Here is a 12872-nt window from a genome sequence, read left to right on the forward strand (position 1 = left end):
GCCCATGAGGAGGCCGTGAGGATCCGGGTTAACGGACACCATCAAGCATCAGCACAGACATCCGTCCCGTCTGCGGTGACGGACACCAAAGCTGAGAGCAGGGACTCCCTGGTGGCCCAGTGGCGAAGAATCCGCCTGCAACTGGGGGCCTGGGTTAGATCCCTGCATTGGGAAGACCCCCTAGAGAAGGGAACAGCTACCCACTCCAGTCTTCTGGCCTGGAGAATTCCATGGACTGGACAGTTCAGGGGGTTGCAAAGAGTCAGACACGACTGAGCGGCTTTCACTCAGTCACTCGCTACATCGTTAGCCTTCCCAGGTGGCTCAGTGGTGAAGAGCCTGCCTGCCAATGCAGGAATCGCAGGAGACTCAGGTGCAATCCCTGAATCAGGAAGACCTCCTGGAGAAGGAAATGGCAACCCACTCTAGTTTTCCTGCCTGGGAAATCCCATGGACAGAGCAGCCTGGTGGGCTACTGCCCACGGCGTCGCTAGGAATTGAACACGACTTCGCGGCTGAGCACATACGCACTACGTCTCCAAGGCATTTTTATCAGGTCATGTCTGATTCCCTGGGCCCTGGGCTGGAGCCAGTCACCATCAGCACAGCTCCGAGTTTTGCCTGCCTGGAGCCTGCCCCCTGCCGGACTGGACCCAGCTCTATACTGGCCTCATCTCTGGTCCCCTGGTGGGTAACCTTCTGGGGATCATCCCTGCTTCTGTCTGTGTGGGGGTCCCAAGGCCGGAGCTCCTGGGTACCATCAACCTCTGGCGCTCTCATCCCAGCATCCTTAGGACCTGCCACACTCTGGCTTCCCATCAGGGGGTTCTTCTATCCTGCAAGCTATGAAGCAGGGTAGGGGAAGAAAGGAAAGTCCCTGTTTTGTAGATAGAGAAACTAATGTTTCAACTAAGAATTCATTAGAGGCCAGAATCCAAGTAAGGTCTTCCAGCTGGAGCCCATGGTGGGAATACTCACTGGCCTCTCCTGGATGTCGGTTTGCCTTGCTCTAGCTGACGAAACATGAGTGAAAGTCACGTGTTAGTTCCAGGTGAAACCGAAGAGCTAGTGTGTGATTCACCACAATCTCAACCTCCCCCTGAGGGAGCTTCCACTGGCCTGGGTGGCTGAGTGACTACAAAGATCAGAGCCCCGGCCTACCCACAGCGCATGGGAGACACAGGTGAGAAATGAACCTCTGCTGTGCTCCGTCTCTAAGGATGTGGGGCGTGTTCGTCCCTGCGGCATAGCCTCACCTGTCCTGACTGATACAATGTAAACGTTTACGTTAGACACTTCACTTACAGAGCGCGCACTCTCTGTTGGTTTCATCCCAGATACAGGAGGCACAGGGGCTGCTCACACACCATTCCTGCCCTCAAGGGGTTCGTGGTCCAGACGCCTATTTGGAAGGAAGCTGCCCACACTGAGCTTGAGGGAGGAGCAGGACCAGGTGAGGGATACCTTGGGGATGGCTGCATATCCCCTGAGCAGTAACCCCCTGCTGTCTGCAACGTCACTCAGGAAGGAAATGAAGCTGTGAGATGGTTAACGCCACAGGCAGCTTTTCTTGGGGGAGGGGGAGAAAGGATGGGCTGTGGCTGGGTGGGAGCAGAGGGCCGGGGGAGGCTGGCTGAAGGATGCTGTGCTCTGGGAGACTCTAGGGTTTACTGCTACATCTCATTACTTGGTCTCAAGGGAATCCAGAAAACAATCAGCACATTCAATTGCATTAGAGTAATTCCCTTTTCACATTTCCCCCGACTAAGATAATGACAGCTTTCCTGCAGTCAGGAGAAGGTCTTCTCCATGTAAAGATTAATTGGGTGTTAAAGAGCAGGACTGCCTGAAACCAGACAGCCGAGCTGGAATGAATTAGATGTGAAACAGCAGCTCCAGGGAAAGGGTGAATAATTCATTCATGACCACAGGCAGCTGCGGACTTGAAGCTGCCCCACCAGTAACCCAGGCCAGTGCTTGGGAAGGGTTGTCAAGAAAGACGGGGTTGGGGGGAAAGGCGAATGCAGGAGCAGGGAGAAACAGAACCCGGGGGCCCCCACTCTGATGGGAGGCCGCTTTTCCTCAACTCGGGCCACGGTTAAGGTCACCTACGTGTGTGTGGTGTTCTAATGAGTCCCCCCTCGCCTTTTTTTGTTTTTTTGTTTCACTGTGCAGCCTGTGGGCTCTTCGTTTCTGACCAGGGTTCGAACCTGAGTCCTCGGCAGTGAAAGCGTGCAGCCCTAACCATGGGACCTCCAGGGAATTTCAAGCCAGCTCCCTCTTATACAGCTTAAGACAGATTTTAGCATAAAATAAACGCTCCGTAGGAATCCCCAGGCTCTCACACCAGCATCTGTGTGCACTCCTGCATGTAACCCTTACAGCCTTGACGACAATACTATTATTACTCAGGGTGTTGCCTGAGTCCCCTGGAGTTCAAAAAGGTGAGGCTTGCCTCGTAGTGGGAGTAGGATTCAAAGGGGATGCCCAGACTCCAGAGCCTGCATATCTGCAGCAGCAGAGCCGGGTCTCTTGGTGGCCCCGTCCCCAGCTGAGCACAGAGGCCTGCATCTGTGTGGTCCTTCTGACTCTGCCCGCCTCTCATCTTTGATGGGTGGGGACTGGGTGAAAAGTGAAGGGAGCTCAGTTGTGTCCAACCCTGCGACCCCATGGACTGTGCAGTCCATGGAATTCTCCAGGCAAGAATACTGGAGTGGGCAGCCTTTTCCCTTCTCCAGGGGATCTTCCCGACTCAGGGATGGAACCCGGGACTGGGTGGTAAGCGGTGAAGTCCTGCAGACCAGAGGCTCACTGGATGGCTGGGGAGAGAATGTGGGAAGTAAGGGGGAAAGAGGACACAGGAAGATGAGGGCCCCGGTCAACACGCAGGCGCGCGAGCCCATTTTTGTGAGTGTGCGTCCACATTTCATTCACGTGGCTCCGCGGCCCCGCTGGCCTTGGGGCCAGGCCCCCAAGGAGGCTGCGCAGCAGCAACCAGCTCTGGGTTCAGGACCGTCTGCTCTGCTCTGCAGGCAGGCGTGTATCATTTCCGACTCCCTATTTCTACGAACCATCAGGAGTTCCCTTCTTGCTCTTTGGAAAGGCAGAGTGAAAGGGGGGAAATACAGGACTCTGAGGCCTGGTATCAGGGGCTCACTGTCTACCTGGAGGTGCTAAGGGGGCTGGCAGGGAGGACAGGGTCAAAGGGCTCTGGCTTGCCCTTGCCCCGCCCTACCCCGCCAGCGTGTCCCACCTCCCACCAAGGGAGCGCAGCCCATGCCTGGAATAAGCCTCGGCCACCACGGGCAGCCCCTTTTTGGAGATCTCTTAACCAGGGCGAGGCAAAGGGCGACTGGGGTGCTCTCTCGCCTCCTGTCCGGACACGGTGGGATGGGATGTTACTAGAGGGGAAACCACCAGGCTGATGGAGACGATTCTCGTTCAAAGCGTTCTGGCTTCAAGTTTTTCCTTTAGGAGGTGATCGGGTGGGGACAAAACCAGCTGCGCTGGTTTTGAGCACAGGGCTTCTATTCAGATTCGATCAAGCTCTTGTTATTTGGGAAGTTTCCCATCCTAGTTCCTTCCATGTTTAAGATCCGCCCTGGACACAGAGAACAATGAGGGCGGCAGAGGTCCTTGGGGCTGGCTGAGTTGCTGCTGTGTGTGTGTGTGTTAATGTGTGTGAGTATATGGCAATGTGTCCATGGGTGTGTGTGGGTGTGAATCGCGGGCTGTCTGGGGCTGATCCCCAGCCCTGCCCCCAGTGCCTCCCTCTGCAGGACCTGCTCAGCTCTTCATTCGCCCCACAGTTCAGAGGCCGAGCATCTAAGCATCAGTTCCAACGCCTCAGCCTGTGCGGGGCTCCTGATCTAACCGTGACCCGCCTTCCAGCTCAGTGCCCCTCTCACAGGCTGCAAGAACACCAGACTCAATGTTTCCAGACAGCCCGAGAGCCCTTCCTTTGTCCTGCCGGCCCGGGCCTCTGGAGGACTCCCACCCATACTCTCCTCGGCAAAGTACAGCAGTTTTGGGGCTGAGGACCCTGAAGCCTGGCGCCCTGGGGTCAGATCCTGGCTCTGGCTCTTAGGACCTGAGTGGCTGCTCTGTGCGGCCTCATCCAGTTTTCCTCCGGGCGCTGCAGGGAGACTGAGACCCTGGCGCAGGGGGAGTCTGCACCTGGCTCTTGAGGACATCAGCCCACACTTGATTCCCTTGCTCAAAGTCAAGTTCCCCGCCCTTCCCTTCTCAAACGTGCTGGGTGCCCGGGAGATGGTGGATACAGGCAGAACTTACCCACCTGGAGTTTGGGATCTAATATGTGTGCCAGAAAGTAGATGTAAAATGACAAGCACTGTGGGCTTTCCTGGTGGCTCAGCTGGTAAAGAACCTGCCTGCAATGTGGGAGACCTGGGTTCCATCCCTGCGTTGGGAACAGCCCCTGGAGAAGGGAAAGGCTGCCACTCCAGTATTCTGGCCTGGAGAATTCCATGGACTATACAGGGGGGTCCATGGGGTCGCAAAGAGTCAGACACGACTGAGTGACTTTCACTTTCACTTTCTACCTACTTGACACTCACCATAGTTCCCCGTGTGTAGCAGGCCCTCATGTTAGAGTTTAGAGGAACAGGTGTTTACTAATGGAACCTAAACTGCGGACAACAAAGGTCCGTCTAGTCGAGGCTGTGGTTTTTCCAGTGGTCATGTATGGATGTGAGAGTTGGACCATAAAGAAAGCTGAGCACCGAAGAATTGATGCTTTTGAACTGTGGTGTTGGAGAAGACTCTTGAGAGTCCCTTGGACAGCAAGGAGATCCAACCAGTCCATCCTAAAGGAAATCAATCCTGAATATTCACTGGAAAAACTGATGCTGAAGCTGAAACTCCTATACTTTGGCCACCTGATGCGAAGAACTGACTCATTTGAAAAGACCATGGTGGTGGGAAAGACTGAAGTGGGGAGGAGAAGGGGACGACAGAGGAAGAGATGGCTTGATGGCATCACTGACTTGATGCACATGAGTTTTGAGTAAACTCCAGGAGTTGGTGATGGACAGGGAAGCCTGGCGTGCTGCAGTCCGTGGGGTTGCAGAGTCAGACATGACTGAGTGACTGAACTGGACTGAACCTGTGGAAGGTACTTTCACATTTACAGTCTCATTTTAATCTCTCCAAGATGAGTGTACCAAATCCCACATCAGATGAGGAAGCTGAGGCTCAGAGAGGTTAAGTGATTTTCCCGAGGTCCCACAGCTCATCAGTGACAAACCTGGGACCCAGATCCAGGTCTGCCTGATATCAAAGCCCCAGTTCCTATGGGTCGGCAGTGAAGGTCCTGGGGAGGAAGCAGTGACCAGAAAGAGGCTGGAAGGAAGCTGCTCTGGGAACCAGCAAAGGCGGAGAGGCAGGACATCTTCCTCCCCCGGTCTCCAGCCTCACTTGCCAGAGGCAGCTGACGGTCGACCTCACTGCTGATGGCCTTGGCCAAATGGTCAATGGAAATGAATCCAATCTGTTCAGCAGGGGAATCGAAGAGTTGGCTTGTATTAATGTTCTGAAGCTAACAGGTAATTTATGCTCACTAGAGCCAAAGGTATGCCTTTCTCCTCTGAATTGAGAATTGGTCCTGTTAATACCACCACGTCATCCAGGTGGCCTGGTTCTTTGACCACCTGATGCAGAGAGTCGACTCACTGGAAAGACTCTGATGCTGGGAAAGATCAAGGGCAGGAGGAGAAGAGGGCGGCAGAGGATGAGATGGTTGGGTAGCGTCACAGGCTCAATGGACATGGATTTGAGCAAACTCCAGGAAGCAGCAGAGCACAGGGGAGCCTGGCGTGCAGCAGTCCATGGGGGCGCAAACAGTCCGAAACGACTGAGCGACTCAACAACTGTGAAGTACTGAGGTACTCAGTACTGAGTACATCCAGGTACTGAGGAGCCTGGCGGATGGTCTGCTGCATGGGCTGGGGGATGGATGACCAGGAAAGGAGCAAGATGATGATGGCACAGAGGAGGATAACCTCACATGGTCGGGGGAGCAACTATAGAGAGCAGGGGTGGGTGCATGGCCCCTGCACTGGCAGAGACACCTCAGCCTGAAGGCCAGGAGAGATCAGGAGCCAGCACTGGGCCGGTGGCCTGACCGCCATGGTCTCTGCCCTTTGCTGCTGCCCAGAGGTGACATGAACCTCCTGTTGCAAATGGAAAGATGGACGCATAGGGAGGCTGCATCCTTACCCAAGCCAGGTTCCCCAGCTGGGCAGAGGCAGGACCCAGACCCAGGTCTCAGGCTGGCAAAGCCCATGCCCTCCTAACTCCAGAGTCAGAGTCCACCATTTGGCTGCCCTCCCCCTCCACTGTGGATAGAATGCACTACTCCACCCTGCTGATCTGAGCTTGCCTGGTGGCTCAAAGGGTAAAGAATCCACCTGCAATGGGGGAGACCCAAGTTCCATCCCTGGGTCGGGAAGAACCCCAGGAGAAGGGAATGCTCAGGCCACTCCAGGATTCTTGCCTGGAGAATCCCATGGACAGAGGAGCCTGGCGGGCTACAGTCCATGGGATCTCAAAGAGTCAGACAGGACGGAGCAACTAACACACAAGTCCTGCTTGTGTGGTTTGACCGTTACTTGCTCTGACCAACTGAATGCGTGTGAGAGTAAAGATCGTTGATAGTTCTCCGCCACTCGCCCCATCCAGAGAAGAAGTCCTCTCTGCTGGTGCTCTGCAGGGCAGTGGACCACCCCAAGTGCCCCGAGCTCTGTCTGTACCTCACCCCCCTGTAACCGCCCCTGGGCGGCAGCCCCGGCTGACAGATCTGTCTCAAACCAGCATTCAGTCCCGGAGGCCTCACCCGCCCGAGGCTGGGGCAGGGCATCCAGACTTTCCGCTGCCTCCACGTTGAAAGCACGTCACTGAACGGCATGCCACACTCCCACAGGTGTCTGTAGTGGGTGGAACAGTGCCCCCTGCCGCCACCGAGATACGCGCTCAGAACCTGTGAGCGGGACCTGACTTGGACAAACTGTCTTTGCAGAAGTAATTAAATCACACACAGGTAATAGGTACCAGGTGTCTCAGTGGTAAAGAATCTACCTGCCAATGCAGGAGATGTAGGCGACGTGGGTTCAATCCCTGGGTCAAGAAAACCCCCTGGAGGAGGAAAGGGCAACCCACTCCAGTATTCTTTCCTGGAGAATCCCAAGGACAGAGGAGCCTGGCGGGCTACAGTCCACGGGGGCGCAACGACTCAGACATGGCTGAGCACACACACGTGCCTGCACCTGAGACGAGGTCATCCTGGATTTGAGCGGGAAGCCCTGAAGTCGCCGAAACTGCCCTTAGAGGAGAAGAGAAGACGTAAAGGAGAGAAGGTGATGAGGATGAGGCGTGGGTGCAATGTCGCATCTGCAAGCCGGGGAGTACGGCCAGCAATGGAAGCTGGAAGAGGTGAGGCTCCCCCAGAGCCTTCGGAGGGAACCGGCCCTGCAAACACCCCAACTTCAGAGCCCTCCCACCCCTCCTCTCCCACTCTAGAACCCACATCAGGATTTCCCAGGCGGTCCAGGGGTTAACAATCTGCCTGCTGACACAGAGGACACGGGTTCGATTCCTGTTCTGGGAAGATCCCGCGCGCCTCGGGGCACCTAAGCCTGTTGCCACAACCACTGAGCCTACCTACATTCTAGAGCCCATGCTCTGCAACAAGAGAAACTGCCACAGGGAAGCCCACGCCCGTCAGTGAAGCCGCAACTAGAGAAAGCCCGCGTGCAGTGACGAGGACCCAGCATGGCCAAAATCAGTCAATCAATTAAAAAAACCCACGTCAGAAAACCAAGGCCGTTATTGTAGGACTATCTCACATCCACTCTAATTTACATATGGAAGAAATAAGCAATTTTCTAAGTAACTATTTTTTCTTTTTCAAACGATTTTAAGCTTTCAACTAAGATCTGGGAACACAGCCACAAGACTTGGGTCCCCGGTGCGGAACCTCCAGCCTGGGGGACAGACTCAGGAAGGGTCTTCACCTGTAACAAGCCAGCCTTACCTTTTTCCTGAGCCATCTCCTGCAGACAGAAGTAGATGACTCTGGCTCCCAGGCTGAAGCCGATCAGGGTGACAGGCCGCCGGCCCTGGGGAAGAAGGGACACAGGTGTGCACAGCGGTTCCAGAAAGGCTGCCCTGATGACGGCCGCCCCTGCACACTTGTCAGCAGCTGCCTTGCACTTCATGCATGGGGGCTGTGCTGTTCCTGACCCCGGGCTCTGATGTCTCCATCAGGAGAGGCGTTTATGCAGGAGGGCACCTGCTCAGGAACCGGCTTCCTCTGAGGCTGACAGGCAGTGTTTCACTGGGTTAATTCCCTTCCGTCTCACACCATTACCCAGCAGCCGTCTCTCCTTCCCCGTGTACCTATGTGCGGCAAATGACCGCAGTGAAGGGGGCCCTTCTGGAGCTGGGAGAGGGGGCGGGAGGTACCCCCAGATGCGATGGAGAAGAGGGCAAAGGGTGACGTGGAGCAAGGGGACAACTGTTCTGTTCCTAGATAGGAGAGCGGGGTGTGAAATGCTGGCCTTAAACGAGAAGAGGAGACAGTAAGTTAGACGGCTGTGTGCGGGATGGAAGCCTAACGAGGACCTACTGTTGGACTGCAAGGAGATCCAGCCAGTCCATCCTAAAGGAGATCAGGCCTGGGTGTTCACTGGAAGGACTGATGCTGAAGCTGAAACTCCAATACTCTGGCCACCTGATGCGAACAGCTGACTCATTTGAGAAGACCCTGATGCTGGGAGGGATTGGGGGCGGGAGGAGAAGGGGACGACAGAGGGTGAGATGGCTGGATGGCATCACCGACTCGACGGACGTGAGTCTGAGTGAACTCCAGGAGATGGTGATGGACAGGGAGGCCTGGCGTGCTGCGATTCATGGGGTCACAGAGTCGGACACGACTGAGCGGCTGAGCTGAACTGCAACATACAGGAGGTGCAGACAAGCACTGTCTGAGCCTACTCATGCAAGGCACCTGGAAGAGCCAGACTCACAGAGCCAGAAAGGACCCTGGGAGATCCAGGGGCCGTGGGGGTGGAGCGGACGGGGCACAGGGACTCAGTGTTTCACGGGGTCAGAGTTTCAGTCTAGGGAGGTGGAGAATTCGGGAGGTGGATGATGGTGAGGGTCACACAACAGTGTGAATGCACTAGTGCCTAGCTGCACTGGACAGTTAGATGTGGTTAAAGCGGTATGTTTATGTTACGTGACTTCCACCACAAGAAGAAGAACATAAACAGGGATTCCCCTGTAAGGCTTCCCTGGTGGCTCAGACGGTACATCTGCCTGCAATGCGGGAGACCCGGGTTCGATCCCTGGGTCGAAAAGATCCCCTGGAGGAAGGAACTGGCAGCCCACTCCAGTATTCTTGCCTGGAAAATCCCATGGACAGAGGAGCTTGGTAGGTTATGGTCCATGGGGTGCCCTGGTGGTCCAGTGGTTAAGAATCCTTTCCAGTGCAGTGAGCATAGCTTTGATCCCTGGTTGGAGAACTAAGATCCCACATGTCTCAGAGCAACTAAGCCTGTGCAGCGCAGCTGCCGAGCCTGCGCACCGCGACGAGTCTGCGTGCCTGGATGAGGGGTCCCACATGATGCAGTGAAGACCCGAGGCAGCCGAATAACGAAAAACAGGTGAAGAGAAAAACGGGGGTTCCAAGTCAGATGCACAGAGGACCTTTCTGACGAAAGAACGTGTAGAAAGGGCAACCTGGAAAAGAACGTCAGGAGAGGGGTCTGTACAGGGTCTACAGGCGTGGACGCAGACGGCAGGGGCAGGGGCGTTTCCTCGGACCAGCCGGCCTCCGCACTCTACGCCTTTCTGTTGTGTTTGGGCCAATACGTGCATCAACTCCTTGCTGCCCCACCTCCATTCACTTCCACAGAAGTCCCTCCATTGAATCATATTCCAATTCCACAGAAACTTTGCGGTCGAGGCTGCCAGTCACTGCCCAACAGCTACTCTCCCTTCATTCTTGGTAGCAAACTCCTGAGCTTTTCTGCCCCCATCCCCACCCCCATAGCTACCCAGCCAAAAACTAAGTTTCTCCAGCTTCCCTGTAGCCAGGGACAGCCTCAGGACTGAGTCTTGGCCGAGAGATGTGGCGGCTTAGCTGCCCCGAGGCATGTGGGATCTTCCTGGCCTTTTACTTGTATCTTCCTGCCTCTGACTGTCTGGAATGTGGACGGAACCCTGATGGTTTTTATATGGTATCTGGACCACTGGAGACATGCTCGGAGTGTAGCTCTGTAGACATCTGTGCAGGAAGGGCTGACCCTGACCACACCTGCAGAGGCCTCTGACACTCAGTCCTCACCTGATTCCTTGCTAGGGCGGCACAGTCAGTAACCCTTACTGGTCCGTCCTAAGATATATTTTTGCAGGGCGTGGGCCCACCACACATCATTTGGGACCTTGTTGCCCAACCAGGGATGGAAGCTGGGCCCCCTGTAGTGGAAGTGCAGAGTCTTAAGCCAGGGAAGTTCTCCTAGGACACTTTTGTGACTTGAGCTGGAGGAGCAGTGAAGACCCTTTAAAGCCACCGGGCTACCCCGACGTAGGCTCGTCTGAGGTATGACATCTGCCCACCAGTCAGCTCCCCTGCTCCCTCCCACCCCCACTCCAGCCAGTCCCGGGTACCTGCTGCCGGGAGAGCAGAATGTGGGCCAGGTGCTTGCCAACCTCCGCCGATCGATAGAGGCACACGCCCCAGGGGTTGTCAATGACATTGGCGACACTGAGGAGTGAGGCTGGCCAGGTGAGGGCGGCCACGATGCCTGGGGAGGAAGGCTACAGGTGATGAAGGCAGTCGGGGTGAGGGTGGGGGGTCCGCTTAGGGAAGTGACTGGCTGGCTACTGGATGCCCGAGTGAACGTCTGCAGTCTCTAATTTGGGATCTATAAGTGCCAAGTGCTGCCAAACTGCTCACTAGCCCAGAAGAAAAGCGAAGCTCACGCATTTCTGATACGTGGACTAGACCTCAGGTTCAAACATCTGCCACAGGTGGGATTCCAGAGATGGCCCAATCAATCACACCACCCTGTATCCCTCCCACTTTGCCCATAACGCTGCAGCACCCCTGGCCCCGCCCCCTGCCCGTCCATGCTAGGCTCCATCACGTGACCCACTTTGGCCAATGAGACGCTGCTGGATGAGAGGTGTGAAAAGGACTTGTGCCTTTGATGCACTTCTCCTGGGGGTGTGGGCTAGCCTGCTACCCCAGGAGTGGAGGAGAGACGAATGGAGCAGAGCCTGGTCACCCTGGTCACCTCAGACAAAGCTGGCCGACACCGGTGGGTGGCCAGCTGACACACAGATGCATGAGCAGGCCCAGCAAAAGTCAGCCAAAGGAAGCCAACACTCCTGAGCTACTGTGATAAATGACTGCTATTTTAAGTCATTGGGTTATGGGGTGGCTTGTTACACAGCAGTTACTAACTGATACACTAGGTGATGATGTGATTGGCTGTTTATCTATTTCCTCCCTATGAAGACCATCATAAGCATGTCACAGATAGGGTCACCCAGGGACGAGCACAGGTCCTGACTCCCTGGGGGCCTCAGGCAGGCAAAGGCATAGAACCAGTGTGGCCTGGGAACGTTGGGCATGCTGCTGGGGGGGGAAAGGGGAGGCTTACCAGACAACACCGTGTACTTCAGGGCCTCCTGGGCCACCATGTTGGCAAGACCGCTGAGGATGGTCTCCAGGGCGTTGCCGAGCTCCATCAGGTACTTGGCCTCCCAGGCCAGGCAGTACTGCTCACGGCTGCGGGCCAGGGCAGCCCACGGGGCGTTGAAGGTGCCTGGGGAGAGCGTGGGCAGATGGGGTCTCTCCTGTCTGGGCTGGAGGGGGCCCCCACTGTCCCCAACAGGCAGGGGCAGAGGCCCACTCACCCTCATGGGAGAGACAGGAGGACCAGCTCTGCCCACGACAGCAGCTGGCAGTGGAGCAGGTGTGCTCTCAGATGGAGCACGGGGCTACCCTGTGAGCGGGCGGGCTGGGGTTCTAGACCCAGACCCTGCGTTCCTTAGCAAGGTCATTAGTGACCTTGAGCACCAGGGCTCTATCTTGAGCACTATCCCCTGCCGAGCCTCACTCTGCAGAGCTGTCCAGTGGGGAGATCGCTACTTGTCTCCTTAGCTGTAAGAATTAAGTATTCTGACAACGACGTACGTAAAGGGCTCTAGCCTCACCCTCTGCAGGAATTCTGGCATCAAGCTACTGAGGGCCTACGACAGCAACACACGGGCCACACGGGCTGGCTCCCTGAACCAGCCGCGTGTCATTCACACCACCGGGGAACAGTCTGCAACCTGGGGGCGGAGGGCTTTGAGGCCAGCTTTGCAATGAGCGCGCTGGCTCCCCTGACTTTTCTGAGCCTGATTTTCTCATTGAGGGACTGGAAACGGAAGGGTGATGCCAGCAGCGCCCACGTGCCCAGTGCCAAGCAGGAGAAGAGAACCGCTCTCCCTTCTGGTCCTCCCTCTGCCTCGAGGGTAGTGGCCCTCTCTAGCAGGACACTCAGCCCCCCGTGACCTGGCCCTTGCCTTCCTCACAGCCTCATTGTTCATCATGTTGCCCTTTGGAAACACATGCTTTGATTCTATCCCTTTGTTCACTGTTTCATTCCTACACAGACATTACCGGGGACCTAGACCACACCAGGCCTGGAGCCTGACCCTGAGGATGCAGCCCCTGATCACTGCAGGAACGTGCAGTGAGCAGGTACCACGTGCTGGGCAGCTCCGCACTGAGAGTTTTCTCATGGGCTCTCTGATTTAATCCTCGATGTAGCTTCGGAAATGGAGCCCCACAATTACAG

General features: G+C 55.9%; 1 protein-coding gene across 4 annotated transcripts in view; it reads right to left on the bottom strand.

Moving 5' to 3' along the window:
* Positions 1-12872, bottom strand: part of TMCO4 (transmembrane and coiled-coil domains 4) — a 111702-nt gene that overhangs the window by 40804 nt on the left and 58026 nt on the right. For all 4 annotated transcript variants that reach the window (XR_001918767.1, XM_018054866.1, XM_018054873.1 and 1 more), the window contains 3 exons: positions 11688-11852; positions 10690-10826; positions 8051-8135 (listed from right to left, as the gene is read on the bottom strand). Coding sequence is in view for 3 of the 4 variants with exons in the window: in XM_018054866.1 (XP_017910355.1) it covers positions 8051-8135; positions 10690-10826; positions 11688-11852 (387 nt within the window). In the remaining variant the exon portion in view is untranslated. The remainder of the gene's footprint in view (positions 1-8050; positions 8136-10689; positions 10827-11687; positions 11853-12872) is intronic.

The sequence above is a fragment of the Capra hircus genome, chromosome 2 (genome assembly GCF_001704415.2).
Source record: "Capra hircus breed San Clemente chromosome 2, ASM170441v1, whole genome shotgun sequence".
Lineage (NCBI taxonomy): Eukaryota > Metazoa > Chordata > Mammalia > Artiodactyla > Bovidae > Capra > Capra hircus.